Source organism: Squalius cephalus (genome assembly GCF_949319135.1).
Source record: "Squalius cephalus genome assembly, chromosome: 8".
Lineage (NCBI taxonomy): Eukaryota > Metazoa > Chordata > Actinopteri > Cypriniformes > Leuciscidae > Squalius > Squalius cephalus.
The window spans coordinates 32,354,716-32,377,454 of NC_137129.1; the positions used below are offsets into that span (position 1 = coordinate 32,354,716).

The 22,739-nt window shown below is 35.6% G+C and overlaps 1 protein-coding gene, 1 long non-coding RNA gene and 1 gene segment (V, D, J or C); 2 read left to right on the plus strand and 1 right to left on the minus strand.

Annotated features, from left to right (window-relative positions):
• Positions 1 to 4,831: 4,831 nt before the first annotated feature.
• LOC307163439 (uncharacterized protein) lies at positions 4,832 to 6,961 on the plus strand. Its single transcript, XM_079879471.1, has 3 exons — positions 4,832 to 5,572; positions 5,681 to 5,963; positions 6,235 to 6,961. Exons 1-3 carry the CDS (start codon positions 4,929 to 4,931, stop codon positions 6,952 to 6,954), a joined length of 1,647 nt encoding a protein of 548 aa, XP_079735597.1. The 5' UTR covers positions 4,832 to 4,928; the 3' UTR covers positions 6,955 to 6,961.
• Positions 6,962 to 14,770: 7,809 nt separating this feature from the next.
• On the plus strand, positions 14,771 to 16,615 carry LOC307163400. The gene is made up of 2 exons (XR_013822067.1): positions 14,771 to 15,127; positions 16,400 to 16,615. It is a non-coding gene; the product is annotated as an uncharacterized lncRNA (long non-coding RNA).
• A 572-nt stretch (positions 16,616 to 17,187) lies between these two features.
• Positions 17,188 to 18,670, minus strand: LOC307163370 (immunoglobulin kappa variable 1-6-like). The segment is given in 2 exons: positions 18,600 to 18,670; positions 17,188 to 18,426 (listed from the first exon to the last, which is right to left on the minus strand).
• Between the last annotated feature and the right edge of the window lie 4,069 nt (positions 18,671 to 22,739).

The window sequence follows — 22,739 nt, forward strand, 5'->3', positions numbered from 1 at the left end:
CTGATGACTGTGTTGAACCAATTGGTTGGACGGTGCGGTAATTTGACAGTCAGTGCTTTGGTATTGCAAGGAAGTGACTTCATGATAGATTTTTGTGTGTAATGTATGTTAAGTGTGTTTAGTGTTTTGCAAATCACTGTGTGTAGTTTTGCAACAAGTGTGAGGTTGACAATGTGCTTATAGTTGTGCAAATATGGGCTGATGTTTTGCTTCTTGAGTGTAAGGTTTTGCTAATAGTGTACTACTTTTAATTTTAGTGGGTAAGCAATCCAAAAAAAACTGTAATATTATCAAAAATAAAAGTTACATAAAGTTACATCTTTCATAAATTTGACACCTGATTTCATGAAGTTACATCACAGCCTGGTGGATATCATAAATGTATCTCACCCCAGGGTATGTTAACTGACCCGGACTGTGGGGTGAATTGTAAAAAAAAAAATTGAAACACATCTTACAAGAAAAAATGTCAAATTCACACAGTTGCCTATTGGCCTATATTGATCTATCCAACACTCAATTAAAATTAAGTATAATTAATGTTATTCAGTTGTGTTGTAGGCACTAAAGGTAGGCTATTTTTTACTTCTATACCGAACAGCCTCTTTTAAAAAAGAATCAAAATGAACAAATGTAATATGACTACAGCATCTATTTTGAATAAAAGACACGTCCACTGAAGAGCTTTACATCTGCTTGTCCACCACTAGATGTCGCCATTAGACACTTGATGTCACCAGAAATCCAACAGAACAAGCATCCCACATCCACGTTGGCAAAAATAGCCTGGATCTCCTGTATGAAACGTGTCATAATTCCACATTTTCAAGGCTCGTTGGTCTAGGGGTATGATTCTCGCTTAGGGTGCGAGAGGTCCCGGGTTCAAATCCCGGACGAGCCCAATCTTTTTAAAGGCTTTAGAATCTTGGAACTGACAAAACTTTAAATTAACTATTTATATGCAAAGGTTGTCTACTGAGTGCTGTACAGTAGGTCCAATGTTTTCCAACAGCGAAATAATTATCTCACAGTTATCTTACAATAATTATAATATATATATATATATATATATATATATATATATATATATATATATATATATATATATATATATATATATATATATAGTTTTTCTGATGACATGAACCTCTCTAAAGTCAACATGAAATCAAAATTTACAAATCTTTTTTTATGGACTATTGCAGTATTTAACATCATTATTTAAAAAAAAAAAAAAAACATGTTTATTCAAAATAACTTCCCTCCCTCTTCTCTCTTCTCTGATGACGTGTTTACTGGCGCGAGGGCGGGACAACTCACTCACATGAGATCACAGCAACAGCAAACCACAATGAGCCAACAAACAATTCCCAACAGACAAAAATCAAGTCCTGCCCCACATTTTTTCTTGTTCGAGAAGTCATTTCACTCGGATATATTACAACAGGGAAGAAAGGAATAATCGCAACTTCAGTGTCATGCCGAATTTTTTTTTTTTTTTTTTTTTTTTCAATAGCTTCAACATTTAAGTGTCCAATTGATTTTTATAAATTCTTTTTTGCCTTGAATACATTGCCCACCCTTCAAATTTACTCGAAAATCTAGACAATCAAAATGTAATTGTGTCTGTTGACTAGTCAGATTAGATGTGGCTTTAAGTTACTGCCACGGAGACAGTAAATCGAATGCTCGAATCTTCAATGTTTTAAGGCCAATCTTTATTCTGACTGTTTTCTCCTAAAGTGAAAATCATATCCCGGCCTAGACCAATGAGCCAGTAGCAAAAAAAAAAAAAAAAAAGGAGAAAGCAAATAAAGCCAGGATAAAGTCCTACAAATAATGTCCTCAGTTTTTAAGGTATAGTCAGTGTTCTATACAGCTGATTCCCGCTGAGAAGTTTTATTGAGGGATTTTCAAATCACACCTAGCCAAACAAACACAAAGTAGGCCTCTACCATGTTGGTACAACAACTATCATATTTTATTCAGCAACATTGTTTAGTTTAATGTCTTAATTCCTTTGTAAATGTTAAGTCTTAAGAGTTATTTTAAGATTATTCTTTTTTTCAGAACACATGGACATTAACCTTTTCAATTATCTGCAGACTATCAAGCAGTGCTAATCCAGCCTCGGTGTCCATGTAATGCTTGGCTATGTAACTGGCCACTGAACGACCTCTGTAACTGCAGATTGATGCCACCAGATGGCGCCATTCGTCAAAACCAAAATAAGATCGTGTTGAAACTCACTCCATCGAATGTCCTATGGTCTTGGAGCTTCTCCCTATGCAACGTGGCACACCATATACCAAATTAACTGTCTGGCTCGTTGGTCTAGGGGTATGATTCTCGCTTTGGGTGCGAGAGGTCCCGGGTTCAAATCCCGGACGAGCCCATTTTTGCATAGATTTTTTTGTTTTAATACTTTTTTTTTTTTTTTTGGAACTGCCCTTCTATTAACCACATATAGCCTACAGAGAAATACTACAATTATTCTTAATCAGTATTGGAGTGTATAGGCTATAGTGTTAAATATAGGCCTAAAACGGGGTTCTCTTGAACTTACTGTTATAAATAAAATAAAAAACAATAATATACTTTTATGTGTGTTCAAACTTTTAAAACTGTTATGTTTCTATCAATATAGAGTACATATCTATCAAATGATGTAGCTATAGCCTACTTTAATTTTTGCATGTGCGATCATTGAATGTAATCTAGAGCTATTTGTGCAGTCTGGAAAATTCTGGACGTTCTCAGTAGTGTAAAATGACAGCAGAAGACAATCTTAATTTAATACTGTAATATATAGTCTTTATAAAAAGACATTTGTGACAAAAATGAAAACACGATACAAGCTAAAAATATTTCACACTGGTACGTGGTACATGTCGAGAGGGAATATGCATAATTTGCACTTTATGCACAACATCTTCATTCTGTTTTGGAGCGCACCACATTTATATAGTAATAGATGGTGTTTTAATACAGTGTTAGATCTACTACCTCTCCATAGGCTTCACATACTTAAAAGAGTGTGACACAGCCCCGGAGGATTACAGACACGCCTGTGAGACGTGATCGCAAAGTCCGATCCCTGCAGGCGCTCAGTCCGGGCCTGGCCTGTCACTTTTAGGGGTTTAACATTGGCTCAAGAACAGCACAGTGATTTGAAAAGGCAGTTGTTAAGCTTCAGGCTATACTAACAGCTAGGTACGTTCACGAAGTAAGACGACCTGGAGTCAGTGTAGGAAACTAATAATTACCCTCTTGAATTGTGCTCAGGGTGGGATACGAGGCCTGGGTCAAGTTTCAGTGGCGCTCTAGGCCCGAGTCAAGTTTTTGATGGCTCCAAATATAATTTACAAACAATTTTTATTGCCAGAAGCGAAATCTGACAGAAAAAAAAAGCAAATTCCATATAATCAAACAGGCCGTGTGTCTTTCTAAACAGATAGCTAACATGATATGGATAATTCTCAAAATATTTAATGAACACATACTGAACATTAACCCTTGCGCCCTAAATACAACTACGTTTTGAGTTAGCCTAAATTAGTTTACTCAAAAAAGTCTATAGGCTAATTCTTAACTGAAATGTCTTTTCATGTATTCTTTAATGTCAGTATTTGATATCTGAATGCAGTAACAATGCTTGCCTATTTAAGATTTATTTAGCTTCCAGAAATTAAATAGGGACTGGTTTTGTGTTTGAGAAAGGTCTTCAACATGTTAAAACATATAGGGGTCATTGAAGCCAATAATTTAAGGGACCATTTCTTTGTTAAAGCCTCACTTAGACTAAAATGTAGCTCTCCTTGAGAAAGAACGCATTATCTTGATGTTTTGAGACGAGACTCCTGTTTATAGTTAGAGCCTGGCCAAATCCAACCTTGGAAAAGATGTGTGTCGGTGTGTGTGTTAGTCTTCTTGGTTACAGGTTAAGGAACCACTGGCATTGTTGGAGATTAACTGAGTTATTGTTCGGGACATGCTGGCACCCAGCAACCCAAATCCCCGACCTGGAAGGTCACGACGTGCCTAACTTCAGGGTCCGAGTGTCAGCGGCATAATCTATGGAGATATGCTTCAGTCTATCTGTATATGTGTGGAAAATTACTATGTTTATCAATTTCTTAGCCAATCAGAATCATTCAGCCTGTAGCAATGACGTAGCTTAGACCTTGGTGAAGGGTATAACTGCTGTGATCTTTGTAACTGTAAGCGGGGCGGCCTACGAACTCCTGTGTGAGTCTTGAAGCTGAACTTCTGCTGATGAAACTGCAAACTATCTTCAGTAAAACTATTCTTCAATTTATTATAATTCTGACTCCGGGTCTTCTTTCAAACATCTGGTTCTTGGGTCCTAAGAAAGAAGAAAATATTTGAATATTAAATTATTAATATACAGTTTTTCTCAATCGATTTGGTACATTTCTCCAAACTCAGGTAACTGCTCTCAAAACAGTTAACACAGTGATCTGTACACTTTGTAATTGTCCTAAACAGATATTAAATGCTCCTTCATTTCATACAAATTACAAATCAAAAGCATAATTTTCTCAAAACACTGTGCACAAAATTCCCTAATGTTATCACAGCAGTTCATACAGCCAACCAAATCTTTAATATATCAGGAAAAACATTTGCAACTTTTTCATTGGTCTTCTCAAAGATCACAAGCATTTTTGTACCATTTTCAAAACACAACAAACAAAACTCTGTGAATTGTAAAATAGTCAGTTGCACACCTTATGTCCTCAATTAACCCAAAATTGATATCTGATGAGTTAGTAATCCACTTAAAACAGAAAAAGCCAATTTCCTAATTGTTCACACAGCTGTCTTAATTACAACAACTACAAAAGGGGAAGAGAAAAACAACAAAGAAGATGAATGTGGAGAAAAGACAATAAAAAAGAAGAAAAATGAGCAGTGGAAATGGAAGAGGTGTAAGAGTGAGAGGTGGTGGACAGGGTAGAGGGAGAAGAAGAGGAAGAGGAGATGGAGACAGAGCAAGAAGAGCTGAAGATGTAGGAGAAAGAGAAAGAAGAGCTGAAGATGTAGGAGAACGAGAAAGAAGAGCTGAAGATGTAGGAGAAAGAAGAGCTGAGGATGTAGGAGAAAGAGAAGGAAGAGCTGAGGATGTAGGAAGAGGAGAAAGAAGAGCTGAGGATGTAGGAAGAGGAGAAGATAGAGGAGTAGAGGGAGAAGAGATGGATAGATTGGAGGGCAATGGTATAGTGGAAAGAGAAAGAGTAAGAAGAGATGGACCGAGAGGAAGAGGAGGGCAAGGTGTTAGAAGAGGGCAAGGTGTTAGAGGAGGGCAAGGTGTTAGAGGAGGGCAAGGTGTTAGAGGAGGGCAAGGTGTTAGAGGAGGGCAAGGTGTTAGAGGAGGGAGAAGAGGTAGAAGGATAGGGTACACACGTGTTTCAAATGAAATCAGAGCCACACTTATTGACCATGTCATAAATCATGGTCTCTCACTGAGAGAAGCTGGGCAGAGAGTTCAGCCCAATATAAACAGATCCACAGTGGCTTCAATTATCCGCACATTTCAGAGGGAAAACCGGTAAGTAACAATATCATTCAACTTCTACAATGAGAGTCCATGTAGTCTTGTTTGACACAGGTCTAGATTTCTACAGTAAATGTTCCTGCTTGTCCAAACATTTTTCAGAATTGAAGTTAGAGAACATTCAGGTGGACGAACAAGACTTTTTTCAATTGAACAAGAGCATGCCATTGTTGACATGGTGGTCCAGAACAACACCCTTCGCCTCAGAGAAATTCAGCAAAGAATAACAGAGGACAGTCAACTGTTCCACAATATCCACCAATGCAGTCTCTCCACAATTGATCGTGTTCTAAGGAGAAATGCAATCCGAATGAAGCAAGTATACAAAGTGCCCTTTGAGAGGAACTCTGTTAGAGTGAAGGAGTTGCGATTCCAGTTTGTTCAAGTATGTGCAACCCAATTACTGCACTTTTACTGTCAACACAAAGATATATTTTTCCTGAATTGTAAGTGTCCATAAACTATCCCATGCTACTGTAAGTGAAAAGATTTGATTGCACATTGAAAAGAACATTGATTGCAGTCAATACTACTGTGAAACTGTTGCTGAAGTTTGAGTTCACACTTTGAAGCAGCAGTATACTGTACATAGATATGCCTCCATTACTGTAAAACACTAACTTACTGTATTGTACCTTGTGTTCTTTTTACTCTAGAGAATCTTGGAGTTGGATAGCAGTGCAACTCATTATGAGTACCTGTACATTGATGAAGCAGGCTTCAATCTTCACAAAAAAAGGAGAAGAGGGAGAAATGTGATTGGCCATCGTGCTACAGTCAATGTCCCTGGACAACGAGGAGGCAACATCACTCTCTGTGCCACGATTTCTACAACTGGTGTTGTGGCACACAATGCTGTCTTGGGACCATACAACACAGCAAGGCTCCTACATTTTTTAAACCTCCTCAATGAAATCCTATTTCCGCAGGGTGATCAGGAGCAAATGGTACGGAATTTTGTAGTTGTTTGGGACAATGTCCAATTCCACCATTCAGCACTGGTGCGAGAGTGGTTTGAGAATCACCCACATTTCAGGATGGTGTTCCTTCCACCATATTCTCCTTTCCTGAATCCAATTGAGGAATTCTTCTCCTCTTGGAGATGGAAAGTACATGATCGCAACCCTTACAACCAAGTAAGTCTTCTTCAAGCGATGGAAGAGGCCTGTGGAGATATTGGGGCACAAGGATGGATACAGCATTCAAGGCGTTTTTTCCCACGATGCATGACTCGTGAAAATATTTTTTGTGATGTTGATGAAATTCTCTGGCCAGATGTAATTTTTTTTTTTTTTACCTATGTACTTATTTGCATTAAAAAAAGAAATTGTGCGGTGACAACTCATTGTTATACACCTGAACTCCTCATTAAATAACTTGATGAAAAACATGTATTTTCAATTATTTCTTTGTGTATCTTTTGCTGAATTTGTTATCAAATCAACAGAGAACACACTTTTAGTTTTGATGTTAATATTGAATTTTAATAAATGTATTACTAGAATAAAATGCTGTGTTTCATTGTGCAGTGAATACTTAACTGTTTCGTCAACATAAGAGTGCATTTAGTTTGCTGTGTTAACTGTTTTGAGAGCTGTTACCTGAGTTTGGAGAAATGTACCAAATCGATTGAGAAAAACTGTAATACATTTTAATGTATAAATGAATATATTACTGTATTAGCCTATAAGTTATTAAAAAAATCTCTCATGTTTTTTTTCTCTCAATAAAATGGAAGTCAGTAGTGTCAAAAATGTTGTTTTGGACCCCACTGACTTTTATTCTATTAGGAACCTTAAAAATGTCACAATAGGGGCACTTTAAAAATCGGTGCCAAAATCAACTGGAACTGTAGTTGGAGCTATTCATGATTCCTTCCACCTTCAGTAAAGCCCCAGTCCCAGCTGAAGAAAAGCATCCCAGAGCGTGAGGCTGCACCATGTTTTACCATAGGAATAGTGTTTTTTTGTTGATGTCAGTTCAATTTTGGACTTGTTAGACACATATTTCCACATGCTTTTGGGAGCATGCTTTATATGTTTTTGCAAAGTTTGCAAACTTCGAACTTCGAAAAGTCGAACTTGGATATTTTTTAGTCAGAAAATATGTGTGTCTCAAAGCCCAGACAGATAGTTTATAGTTGAAAGTGCTGCGACTCTTTTACAGTAATGTCGCTGTAGGCTCTTGACAGTCTCCCGGCCAGTTTTCTCTTTGTCTTCTCATCAATTTTGGAGGGCAAATTTTCTTGACATTGTCATTGTTGTGTCATGCTTTTTCCACTTGTTGATGACTGTTGTCACTGTGTTCTGTGGTATATTGAATGCCTTGAAATGTTTTTGTAGCCCCTCACTTTAGTGATACCTTTCAAAAATAAGATCCTGTTGATGCTTCATGAGCTCTTTGTGGCCCATGGCTCTTATTAGTGTGAAACCAAGATGATGTTGGAAAAATCTTACAAGAACAGTTGAGATTTATTTGGATTTATTTTAAATTTGTGTTAATTGTATGCATTTTGTGTTAAAGCAACAAGAAATGTGTTAATAGTATAGCTTACACAGCCGGATGTAGTGCTAACTGTGTTAAGAGTTTTGGAAAATTGTTAAATGTATTGAAAAATCTGTCATAGCAATCGTAAAAAACTGTAATCAGAGTCACTTCAGGTGAATACAGGCGTGTACTATTACACATGAGCATGAACACCCATTCGTCACTTATCTTACGGATACTTACCAGCATCTTCAAGCTGGGCATCACTGAGTGAAATCAAGACCGTTTCCTTCAGAGTGAAAACTGCCTCCACCGCTCATTCTAGATGGAGCACCTGAGGGCTTCATTGTTGTGTAATGAGTTTAGGGGGTTCCTCTGGGCTCTGAATGAACCAGGAGATGTTGTAATCTTTGGATATTGATCCAGTTGAATGTCTATAAACTGTGTTGACCTTACAATCAATAGAGACTGTTTGAGCAAACTGAACTGAGTTAAACTCAGGTTGAGTCACAACGACCTGTCCCGAAGAGCCTGTGAGACAAAGAAAACTCAAATTCAAATCACATAATGCATGAGAAAAATAAATAAATAATAATAAAGGCTATATGTATATGCCTATGTATATGTGTGTGTGAAGTAAAATGCCCAAATGAAGAGAATCTTGTATGTTAAAATCGTTCACAGGACTGTATTAAATATATTACAATGCCTATAGTCATATGAGAGAGAAGATGTTTCAGTTCAGAAAAGGGTTTTTGCACTGTAATGTAATTTTGCATTGGCAGCTCATGCTTCAGTGTATATGTTTAAATACAAACAAGGCATTTTCTAATTGCACTAATTTGCATTTATTTCCAGAACAGAAATCTGAACACTGGATAAAGCAGCTTCAAAAGTTTGTGTGTCAGATTTTGTTGACATATTAGAGTCAAGAGTTTGTATGGAGGGGATTTTGGAAATCCATTTTTATCATTTCAAAAATCTGAAAATATCATCAGCAGGCAGAAAAAAAATCACCATATTTTTAGGAATAAAATGACGTAGCCCATAAAATCATGCATATGTGAACAAACCCCTCTGTAATATAGGGAATAAATCTGTAAAGTGTGTGCTTTACTGAAGTGGAGTTCTTCTGGCTCAGCATGAGGAAAAATATATTTGGCCTTTAAAGATATGTATAATCTACAGACACAAATAGATGAAGTTCTATTGATTATTTTAGTTTACATGTTATTATTCGTATGAATGTTAAACTTCAACGCCATGAAAATAAACTTTTTAAATATTTGATCTTAATAATCATACAGGAAAACTTACTGTGGTTGTTAGACTGATGTGAAATCTTCATGTTCATTACATAGGCATTGATCACGGTGAGCTTTCTTTCATATTAATTTTGGATGTATTTTATTGTTATTATAATTTGTAATTCATGTGTAATTCATGTTTTGACATTCTGATGTTTTTTATATAAAATAGAATGTGTTGATGAGTGTGTGACTATGAACATCAACAGTTCATCAACTGTCTTTGTATCTGTGTGTTTGTGTGTAAAGTCAGTGAGGTGAATAATGATCTTCAACTTCAACATCTGCAGAAGTCTCAGCCGAGGAGGTTTTTGTATGATGCTTTTACACTGTGTGAACGCCCAGTCATAGTTCTTTGAATCTCCTGTCCTAGTGTGTTTACTCTGACAGTAATAAACTCCTGAATCTTCAGGCTGGACTCCACTGATAGTCAGAGTAAAATCCATGTGGTCTCCACTTTCACTGCCACTGAATCTAGAAGAAACACCTGAAGCTCTCTCTGATATGTAATAGATCAGGAGTTTAGGAACTTCTCCAGGAATCTGATGGTACCAGGACATACATTTCTTAGAGGTATCACCTATCTTATAACAGTCTATTGCTGGTTTATGATTACAGAGAATAGAGACAGTCTGACCAGGCTCCACTGTTTGAGCTTCAGATTGAGTCAGAGTTTGTCCCACAGAACCTGAAGAGAGAGAATAAAATACATAAAATGAAGTCTAAATCTTGATCAGAGCATCTGTGGACTTGTTGATTTCTTCATTTCTGGCTTTAGGCTTGAATCTAATTATATTAATTTCGACATACTTACTCCATATGCAGGTTGTGAGTGTCCAAATAATGACGGCTATTAAAGTCATGTTTGCTTTTGGATCTGTTATCATGAAGAAGAGCTGTCAGTCATAAAACCATAAACTCACATATCTATAAAGACCTCCAGTGCACTGAAGCGTGCAGTTCATATGCAAAGTGTCTTCAATGTAAATGTCCTTTCTGAGAACAAGAAGCTCTTACTATCAAGAAACATATTTCAGGTGGTAAACAGAGACAGATCTTTTTTTTTTTCTTGAACATCTTAAAAAGTCTAATGATCTCAGTTGCTGACAAATAAAAGTAATAATCAATTTAACTGATTTCACTCTTGTTCTGCTGTTACACTGTTAAGCAGTGTAGAGTTATTGTGCAGTTGAGTTCAACTTTTAACCCTTGTGTGGTGTTCATATTTTTGTTATTCAGCCAGTGTTCGTGGGTCTGGACCTGCTGCATTTTTGGGTTTTTAATTCAACACAATCAACATTTTATGTTAAAATACATCAATCACAATTGCAAGCAATATAAACAAATATAAAGCATTAATATTTTTACCTTTGTTTACGGAGACTCTCCATAGGCATAATAGTTTTTAGTACAAAATCTATCCCCCTACACTAACCCTATCCTTAAACCTACCAATCACAGAAAACTTTTGGCATTTTTTGAACTTCAAAAAACACCATTTAGTGTGTTTTTTAAGCCGTTTGGGTGTACAGTGTGTGGTCATTGAAAATGTGTTCTGATATATATTCTTCACAGAAAATGAGCCACGGCCAATGAGTCTGAGTGTGAAACAAGTAATAAAAACTCAGTGAGTGTTTTAGCGCAATTTTCTGACGTCATGGGATCACAACACTAAGAGATAGTAAATCTTTTCCTGGATTTTTTTGTGCGTTCCCGAGATTAGACCTTCCTTAACATAATGCCGAAAACCCGAAGTCTCTAGGTGGTCTGGTTGAGGAGGAGATAGAAGTGCAAGATTGGTGCGCACAGACGCACAGAACAGAAATCATGAGTTAACAATCGCAATTTGTCCGGTGGAAAATTGCGCTAAAAATAATGAATCGTATCATTTTTCTTTTGATGAAAAATGAAAACGGGTCCTACATACCCGAACACCATACAAGTGTTAAATGGTTTTAATTACAATAAGGAGCAATAATTAGATTTTTCATTATTATTTCACTCTAATGCTAATTAACTCTGTACAACAATTACTTTATAAAATTATAAAATGTATAATATTGTTGCTGTCGGGCAGAAGCTCCATATTTCGTCATTTGTCATTTTCGTCATACATCATCATTTGTCACCCTTTACGGTTGTCTGTGCTTTGCAAATATTCAACAAATGAAAAGTATTGACAAGAGTTTGTGCCTAAACCTCAATGATTTTGGTCCGTCTCTGCTTGTTTTCAAGGGTAAATAAAGAACTGGTTCTTTGAATAAGTACAGCAGTGTTTTCTTTACTAAAAACACTATATAAATGCTTACGTTTTATGTATTTTTGTGGTACGGTGAACAGTGTAGTCAAAAATGTATTTTGCCTGTCACAAATTCACAATTTGAAGTAAATCTGGCTTTGACCACATCTATTCTGAATAAAAGACGTGTAGCAACTCATAATGTAATAACAAAGCATAATGTAATATAAAAGCATAATTTATTATGGTATGACATTATTAATGTAATAAACTGCTTATAATGTAAAAAAAATAGGTGCTGAGCTATGTATCAAATCAAAAATGCAAGAAAGGTCACTCTAAAAATCTTTTATTAAAGACAGGAGATAAAGTTGACATAAGTTTCTGCTCTTTGCCTTCGTCAGTGTCAGTGAGCAAGCAGAGTCAGTGTAGCCAGAATTAGAAGAGCCATTATTGTTTGGTGTGTGAGTGACTCTGGCGGGATGGAAATAGCCGTCAGCTCCATTTTGATGACAAATTTTTTCCTTTACTTTCCATTTCACATTTAATTTAAAAAACAATTAAAATTCCCATTAGATATATTCTGTTTTAAATTGTATAATTTAATCAGATTTTTTTTTTTTTTTCAAATATACAAATATATATCGACAGGTTATTGGAAGGTCTGTGAATTTGTGAAGTTTATAATGAACCCTGAGATATGTTAGTTTTCAGCTTGTACAGAGCATAATAACAAACAAACAGATATTTGCATAACATATTTAAAATAAAATTTAAATAAATGATCTGTCTGGATTATGGAAATAGCCGACTATGTTACAGGAGAAGGAGGATGGAATAGAAATTTAAATACATATACTGTTGGTTTGGATGATTAATTATATATATAAGATTAGTGCGTGTGTGTATTTATTCCACTTGCAGCTTCATCAGAAGATGTTAATAATGTTAGTAATTGATTCTGAACAAGGGAGGGTTTTTGTAAGGGGTCTTTGAACACCCAGTTGCCACTGATCTCATGATAACTCTGACAGTAATAATCTCCAGCATCTTCAAGCTGGACATCACTGATGGTCAGACTGAAATCAAGACCATTTCCTTGTCCACTGCCACTGAATCTTGAAGGAATTCCTGAGTTTTTTTCATTTGTATAATAAACCAAGAGTTTTGGAGCCTCTTCAGTTTTTTGGCTGTACCAAGACACATAATAACGTCCTTTAGATACTGAGCCTTGCTCATATTTGTAAACCACAGTATCAACTTTACAGTCAATAGAGACGGTTTGACGGCGCTGGACTGATTTAACCTCAGACTGAGTCACAACTATTTGTCCTAAACAACCTGTGTAGAGCAAGAGATAACAGCGCAGATTATTATATAATATATATCTTATATTAATACTGAAATATATTTTAAAAAGTCACATGTAACTGTCTGTACCTTGCATGCTGTAGAGTGTCCAAATGATAAAGGAGATCAGAGTCATTTTGGCTGTTAGATCTGTTATCATGAAGAGAAGCTCAATGAAGAGTTAAACAGACTTATGAACATCTCCGATCACTGACACTGTCTATGCAAAGCATCAAATATGACCAGAAGTGTCCACCATACTGGCAGTTTCCTGAAATCTGTTCATTATTTTACAATTATGCAACTGAAGGCTGGACACATTTAGCATTTTATGCCCCTTATTTATCATTAAAGAGCCAAGCGGAATGAAGTGCAGAATGTGAAAAGAATGAAAAGTATTGTACTGTATCTCTTTATAAAAGCAGAATTTTAAATGACATGCCATTTTTCCACTTGTAACTTATATGTGAACATTACAATATACAGTTTATTTGATTTCCCCTGTGAGTGAGAAGACACTGTAAAAGTGATTCTGGATTGTAATGTGCAGAAGAAGGATGGACTGTGGAAACATGATTTTGCCATTTAGTTCTTCATATATCAACATCTTGTTTGTCCTTGTTGTCAGTTAATTGGACTTTGGAGTATAGGGAAAGTGTTATATTTAGGTTATTGACATTTTTATCAACATATAATGTCCCTCTGATTTGTTTTATGTGGTTAGTGTTGGATTGAGGAAATTACGATATGTCTTTGACACTCATTTTGTTCAAGGACCAACTGATACAAGAACAAGTCTTAGCATTTAAAGACATTCTCATGTTGTCATGTACCAGCAACTTTAAATACATTTTTAAATACATGTAAAATATATGTTTTTATGTTTAATAATTACTTTTATAGTATACATTTTTAAACAAAGCATACTCTACCTTGTAGATATGAGTAACATACATCATATATTTTAATATTGAAAATATCTCTTAAAGAGAATAGTTTCAGTATGTTAAGATGGCATGAGTTCACATGTTCATATACAGTATAATGTGATGTATTCTGCATATAATAAAGCTTATAATTCCAGTCTTTAAAGATAAAAACAAGCTTCTGTTCACAATGATGCTAAGCTCAAAATTTCACGTATTCATTTCTGCTGAAATCAATAATGAAAATTAAAGTGAAAATTAAACAAATGATGAAATAACTGAAAATAAAATCTTCATTGTTGCTTTAACTGTTAACAGGGCAAATAGCCTGAGTCTCATGTTCTCTGTAGCGTCTGACTGAGAGAGGTTTTTGTACGATGTTGTTTCACTGTGTGCACACTCCACCACTGTAAGCCCCCATACAGTAATAATCTCCTTCATCCTCAGGCTGGACTCCACGTAGATTTAGTGTGAAATGAAGTCCAGCTTGACTTCCACTGAACCGGTCTGGGACTCCAGATTGAAGTCGACTTGCTGTATAGATCAGGAGTTTAGGAGCTTCTCCAGATTTCAGCAGATACCAGCTCATGTCACTATCAACTCCACTGGTCCCAGTACAGCTTATAGAGACTGAATCTCCTGCTGTAACACACAGAGACTCAGGAGTCTGGACCTCTTGATGAGACACTGAGAGAGAGATCAAAAACAAATCAAAAGAAGCTTGCATTCGCTATAAAACAGTTCAAATTAATGTATAGAAAATAAAACAAAGTACAAATAAAAAAAAATTGTATCATTATAATGTAGAAAACATATTTTTGAACCTTGAGCGAGCAGACTGAGTGTCCACAGCATTAGAACAAGAGAAATCATTGTTGTATGTGTGTGTGTGTGTGTGTGTGTGTGTGTCGGTGTCACACACTAATAGTCATCAGTGGAGTTTTAAGCGCAGTGTTCAGTTAATATGCAAAACACTTTCAGATGCATCATGGAATAAACCTAAAAAAACAATCAAAATACATTTTGCAAGATTTTATTTATTAAAAATGTATTTCTTTTTTCAGCTGACTGAGTGAAACTAAACTAAGATACAGTTTTAGTGTCAGTGTCAGTGTTAGTGTTGATGTTAGTGTAACTCTGTCAGTGTCAGTTTTAGTGCAGGAGGTTTTTGTACAGCCGCTCATTGGGTTTGTATCACTGTGGTGGACGTTCGGTGGAGGAACACGACTCTCAGTTGGAAGTAAGTAAATCTCTTTTTGTTTAAAAAAAAATAAAAATGTATATATTTATAAAAATACATTATAATTGTTAATAAATATTCTTGACTATATTTATGTTTAAGATAATACAGAAATATATTTAACTTCTGTTTCAGGTGTTAATTATTACTGTACTGTAAATATATGCTGTATAACTGGGCACTTAAAAAATATTAATATATTGTCATATTTTAGACTTGATTATAATTCTGAATGTGTATTCCCTAGTGAAAAATAAATAGAATAAAATGTATTTGAAATACATTTATTTTATGATAATTACACTACAAATACATTTATATTTATAATATAAATATCCTGCAATTGTACTTGTACTATACTAAATTGGTAAAGTCTGCTAAATCGGAACAACTAGTTTTGTACTTAATGCACTTTATTTATCCATATATCATATTGATTGTGCTAAAGTGGAACTATTGCAAATATACTTTAGGTATACTTTAAATATCTTGCATTTAAATAATCATACAGAGATCATCCTTAATAATTGTGAAACACATTTTAGGCTTAATATTAAGAAATGTGCATTGTGCAATAGAGAAGTACAGATAAAGTTTAATTATAATATTTATATCAATAAGTCTCATGCAATATGTCAGTATGTTAATAGATTTGTAGTTTCCTTAGTATGAAATAAATGTATTTTAAATACATTATTGGTGTTTTTCACAAATGTAATATTTTACTCTTGATATTTTTACAATAGTAAAATTAACTTATATTAAAACAAAGTGAATCATCTTCATTTTCGTGCTGCATAAAATACAAAATCATTTTCTTAATAAACTCTGAATATATTTTTAAATCAGAATAGATAAAAATGTAATATATACATTTTAGTCTGTTATGTTTTTTTTTGTTGTTTTTTTTATATTTATAAGTACTGAATATTAATGCTATTACTGAATATATTAATGTTATTACTCCAGTTTAGACTAAAATCAGAATAATATGATTCAGTAAAATGTGTTTTTACAGGCTGTTGCTCTTCAGATCTGCTTGATTAACTCTGAATCTCTTAAAGGGAAGTGAAAGACTGATAGAGCTGTTTTTAAGAAGAATGAAACTCTCTCTCTCTCTCTCCCTCTCTCTCCCTCTCCCTCCCTCTCTCTCTCTCTCTCCCTCTCTCTCCCTCTCCCTCCCTCTCTCTCTCTCTCTCTCTCTCTCTCTCTCTCTCCCTCTCCCTCTCCCTCCCTCTCTCTCTCTCTCTCTCTCTCTCCCTCTCTCTCTAGCTGCCACTCGCCCCACCCTCACGGTCCTGCCCCCCTCCAGAGCCGAGCTGCAGCAGGGTAAGGCTACAGTGCTGTGTTTGGGCAGTAAGGGATTCCCCTCTGACTGGAAGCTGAGCTGGAAGGTGGATGGCAGTAGCAGGAGCTCTGCTGTGAATCTGAGTCCCAGTGTTCTGCAGAAGGATGGACTGTACAGCTGGAGCAGCAGCCTGAGTCTCACTGAGAGTGAGTGGAGCAGAGCAACAACCATCAGCTGTGACGCCACACACACATCCCAGAAAGCAGTGACCGAGAGCCTGAACACACAGCAGTGTGATGCTGACCAGTGAAACACACACACATCACACAAAGACATAGATAGCATGCATAATCATTCATTCACACACACACACACACACTCACAAACTTACATAGGACTGTCCTAAATCAGTCAACGCTCAACAATGAATCTTTCGTTCTGTTAGTATAATGTTCAGATATTCTCAGCTGTTGTAACAGTGATGCTTTGTTGTTTTATTGCTGCCAAATAAAAGCATTTTGACTCAAATATGGTGTTGACTTTCTTGCTGTATTATAAAACAACCTTAAATATGAAATCCCACTTTTTATTGATTTTTTTTTGGGATTATTGTGATGAACAGCATGGATATTAAAATAATATTTTACTGAAAATATCGATTACAGTAAAAGAGATATTTATGTTAGCATGGCATCTTAATCGTATATCTAATGAAATATTTTATTTAATTTATAAAAATGGATATATTAAAAAACTCTAAACTAAGGTATTTGAGAAATCCTTTATTTTAATCTAACATGAAAAAGGAAAAGTGTCTGAATTCTGACTCTCAAGATTTATGCATTTAAACAGGGTGAATAAAAAAATTAAGGCAATGCACAAGAGTAATAAAATAATAAATAACTAATAGATTTCATCATACATGAAGAATCACAAACATAGTTTTCTGAAATTTTATGTTAAATATACAAATGAGGCATTTTCTAATTAAATATGCACTAATTTGCATTTATTTCCAGAACAGAAATCTGAACACTGGATAAAGCAGCTTCAAAAGTTTGTGTGTCTGATTTTGTTGACATATTAGACTCAAGAGTTTGTATGGAGGGGATTTTGGAAATCTATTTTTATCATTTCAAAAATCTGAAAATATCATCAACAGCCAGAAAAACACACCATATTTTTAGGAATAAAATTAAATCAGGCAAATGTGAACAAACCCCTCTGTAATATAGGGAATAAATCTGTATAGTAGGATTTTCTGGCTCAGCATGAGAAAAAATATATTTGGCCTTTAAAGATATGTATAATCTACAGACACAAATAAATGTGCAATAAATGTTTTTGCATGTGTCTTGCCTTAACTTTATCATAGAGTCATAGACAGAATGTGTAGATTGATAACCTATTCTGTTCACACTGAAAAATGATAATTTAATGTAAATGAGTTTATTTAGTGCGTGAGTAAATTCATTGTGCCGTCTGACTGAGGGAAGTTTTTGTACAATGCCGTTTCGCTGTATGAATACTGATCCAGAATAAAACACCATAATAAAGGAACAAAATAAAGTGAAAAAATGTTGAGTACATAAGAAAATCTTCTTTAAAACTTTAACTGTTGCTCAGCTGTTGTACAAGACAACTAGTCTGAAATTATTCTCATGTTCTCTGTAGCGTCTGACTGAGAGAGGTTTTTGTACGATGTTGTTTCACTGTGTGCACACTCCACCACTGTAAGCCCCCATACAGTAATAATCTCCTGCATCCTCAGGCTGGACTCCACGTATGTTCAGTGTAAAATCAGGTTCATATCCACTTCCACTGAACCGGTCTGGGACTCCAGATTCAAGTCGACTTGCTGTATAGATCAGGAGTTTAGGAGCTTCTCCAGGTTTCTGCAGATACCAGCTCATGTCATCCTCAACTCCACTGGTCCCAGTACAGCTTATAGAGACTGAATCTCCTGCTGTAACACACAGAGACTCAGGAGTCTGGACCTCTTGATGAGACACTGAGAGAGAGATAAAAGAAAGATGTGTTACAGAGTTACATTTAAATACAAATAATGAGATTTGTATGTCCTTTATGAAAACATTTGTATTTAAAAATGAAAACAAAGCACAAGAGAAACGAAGCTTTACAAAATGAATACCAAACTCTACTAATTAAGGAAAAAAATGTAACCTTGAGCAAGCAGAGCCAGTGTAGCCAGAATTAGAAGAGCCATTATTGTTTGGTGTGTCAGTGACTCTGGCGGGACTGAACACACACTGATCATGAGGAGTTTTGTGAGTGTAAACATGCAAAACACTCTCCACTCAACAGACTCCTGTCAAACACACATTACTCCAGTTTAGACTAAAATCAGAATAATATGATTCAGTAAAATGTGTTTTTACGGGCTGTTGCTCTTCAGATCTGCTTGATTAACTCTGAGTCTCTTAAAGGGAAGTGAAAGACTTGACCCGAAACTCATTTTAAAAAACATTTAAAAAATGTAGTGTTCCTCAGAGACCTTAGGACTTTTGAACCACGAATAGCCTACACACACACACACACACACACACACACACACACACACAAAGAAAAAAGAAAAAGTAATGGATTCGAAGAGTTTTGTAGTTGAAATTTAAAAAAGTAACAAATCCTTCCCTTGCTGGTCAATTTGACCCCCTTAGGAATTAATGGAATGTGAGGAATGCTTCACTAGAAAAACCTAAAAATGATCAAAATTCAAACTAAAAATGTTAAAACTTAACCAAAGATTATTTTATAATGTCTACATGTGTATAATGCACTCTGGAGAGAAACTGACTTTAGGATCCAGCGAAACAGTTCATTTGCTGTTCATGTTTAGAGCTATAAAGCCATCTATCAAGAGTCATGAAATATCGTTATATTATTCAAGAGGTCGGCAAAAACACCCAATGCAAGATATTTTGAGCTGAATTCAAAGGGTTATGCGTGAAATTGTGAGTTATTTTGAATTTAACTTGAAAGAATATGAGGAATGTGCTTGAATTACTATTTATTTATTATTTATTGATCAAATCTAGTAATTTAAAGGTAAATCAAAAAAATAAATAAATAAAAATAGAAAAAATATTATCAAAATGAAATAAATAGCCTAAGTTTTCTGGACAAAAAAAAAATATATATATATACTTTTAGGGCTTCGGTGTTACATAAAGTTACATCACACCGCGGTGGATATCATAATTTTATCTCACCCCAGGGTATGTTAACTGACCCGGACTGTGGGGTGAATTGTAAAAAAAAAAAATAATTAAACAAATCTTACAAGAAAAAATGTCAAATTCACACAGTTGCCTATTGGCCTATATTGATCTATCCAACACTCAATTACAATTAAGTACAATTAATTTTATTCAGTTGTGTTGTAGGCACTAAAGGTACTTTTTACTTCTATACCGAACAGCCTCTTTTACAAACGAATCAAAATGAAAAAAAGTAATATGACTACAGCATCTATTTTGAATAAAAGACACGTCCACTGAAGAGCTTTACATCTGCTTGTCCACCACTAGATGTCGCCATTAGACACTTGATGTCACCAGAAATCCAACAGAACAAGCATCCGCATCCCACATCCACGTTGGCAAAAATGGGCCTGGATCTCCTGTATGAAACGTGTCATAATTCCACATTTTCAAGGCTCGTTGGTCTAGGGGTATGATTCTCGCTTAGGGTGCGAGAGGTCCCGGGTTCAAATCCCGGACGAGCCCAATCATTTTAAAGGCTTTAGAATCTTGGAACTGACAAAACTTTACATTAACTATTTATATGCAAAGGTAGTCTACTGAGTTGTACATGCTGTACAGTCGGTCCAGTGTTTTCCAACAGCGAAATAATTATCTCACAATTATCTTACAATATAATGATAATATTTGTTTTGTTTTTTTTCTGAGGACATGAACCTCTCTTAAAGTCAACATGAAATCAAAATTTATGGACTATTGCAGTATTTAACATCAGTATTTAAAGAAAAAAAATCATGTTTAATCAAAATAACTGCCCTCCCTCTTGCAATGAAGGGACAACTCACTCATATGAGATCATCATCACAGCAACAGCAAACCACAACGATCCAATAAGCTATTCCAACAGACAAAAATCAAGTCCTGCCCCACATTTTTTCTTGTTCACTAAGTCATTTCACTCGGATATATTATGTCACAACAGGGAAGATAAGAATGATCGCAACTTCAGTGTCATGCTGAATTTTTGTTTTTATTTTTATTTCAACAATAGCTTCAACACTAATTTAAGTGTCCAATTGATTTGTATACATTAGTTTGCCTTGAATACATTGCCCACCCTTCAAATGGACTCCAAAATCTAGACAATCAAAATGTAATTTTGTCTGTTGACTAGTCAGATTAGATGTGGCTTTAAGTTACTGCACGGAGACAGTCAATGCTCGAATCTTCAATGTTTTAAGGCCAATCTTTATTCTGACTGTTTTCTCTTAAAGGAGAACTCCGGTCAATTTTAACATTGAGCTAATTTTTTTGTAAATTTGGAGTGCTGTCAATACAGAGAACAACGACAAAAATCGGTGTTGCCTACACCGTGTTATCCTCTTTTTAAAATTTGCACCCTGTTGACTTCAATGGGGCAAGTTTTAAACCTGCTTTTAGCCTCTTAACATCCTTGATGTGTCATTACAAGTGCACAGGTCATGTGAGTGATTCCTTCAGAGTGAACACGAGTGAATCTGACTGCAGTAGATGTGAAAGAAATGGATAAAAATGATGTTATTTAAGCCAGCGCAAATACCTGTATTTACATCCTGTTTTCGGTTGAAGTCCAAAGTAGTCGATTGTCGAGTTCACGCGCACAGGTTTAGTTACCTATGATCACGCGCGTGAACTCGACAATCGACTACCATTTCTTTCACATCTACTGCAGTCAGATTCACTCGTGTTCACTCTAAAGGAATCACTCACATGACCTGTGCACTTGTAATGACACATCAAGGATGTTAAGAGGCTAAAAGCAGGTTTAAATATTGCCCCATTGAAGTCAACAGGGTGCAAATTTTAAAAATAGAATAACTCGGTGTAGGCAACACCGATTTTTGTCGTTGTTCTCTGTACTGACAGCACTCCAAATTTACAAAAAAATGAGCTCAATGTTAAAATTGACCGGAGTTCTCCTTTAAAGCGAAAATCATACCCCGGCTTAGACCAATGAGCCAGTAGCAACAAAAAAAAAAAAAGACAAAAAAAGGAGTAAACATTTGCAAATGGTAAGTCTTAAGATTTATTTAAGATTATTCTGTTTTCAGAACACATGGACATTAACCTTTTCAATTATCTGCACTATCAAGCAGTGCTAATCCAGCCTCGGTGTCGCATGTAATCATGCTTGGCTATGTAACTGGCCACTGAACGACCTCTGTAACTGCAGGTTGATGCCACCAGATGGCGCCATTCGTCAAAACCAAAATAAACATCCTAAACTCACTCCATCGAATGTCCTATGGTCCTGGAGCTTCTCCCTATGCAACGTGGCACACCATACTACCTAAACATTTAATGGCTCGTTGGTCTAGGGGTATGATTCTCGCTTTGGGTGCGAGAGGTCCCGGGTTCAAATCCCGGACGAGCCCATTTTTGCATAGATTTTTTTTTTTATATATAATTTTTTTTTTTGTAACTGCCCTTCTATTAACCACACAGCCTACAGAGAAATACTACAAGTATTCATAATCAGTATTGGAGTGTATAGTGTTAAAGTAGGCCTATAGGCCTAAACGGGTTTCTCTTGAACTTAGCCTACTGTTATAAATAAAAAAATTATATACTTTTATGTGTGTTCAAAATTTTAAAACTGTTATGTTTCTAGAGTACATATCTTTCAAATGATGTAGCTATAGCCTTCTTGAATTTTTGCATGTGAGATCATTGAATGTAATCTAGAGCTGTCTGGAAAATTCTGGACGTTCTCAATAGTGGAAAATGACAACAGAAGACAATCTTAATTTACTACTGTAATATATACTCTTTATAAAAAGACATTTGTGACAAAAATGAAACCACGATACAAGCTAAAAATATTTCACACATGTCGAGAGGGAATATGCATAATTTGCACTTTATGCACAACATCTTCATTCTGTTTTGGAGCGCACCACATTTATACAGTAATAGATGGTGTTTTAATACAGTGTTAGATCTACTACCTCTCCATAGGCTTCACATACTTAAAAGAGTGTCACAGCCCCGGAGGATTACAGACACGCCTGTGAGACGCGATCGTAAAGTCCGATCCCTGCAGGCGCTCAGTCCGGGCCGGGCC

Bases quoted from the DNA above. Each gene is read 5' to 3' on its own strand.
- LOC307163439 (XM_079879471.1), top strand. From the start codon at position 4,929: ATGAGCAGTGGAAATGGAAGAGGTGTAAGAGTGAGAGGTGGTGGACAG. The intron at 5,573-5,680 runs GTAAGTAACAAT...AACATTTTTCAG, and splicing joins ACATTTCAGAGGGAAAACCG to AATTGAAGTTAGAGAACATT. The intron at 5,964-6,234 runs GTATGTGCAACC...TTTTTACTCTAG, and splicing joins TGCGATTCCAGTTTGTTCAA to AGAATCTTGGAGTTGGATAG.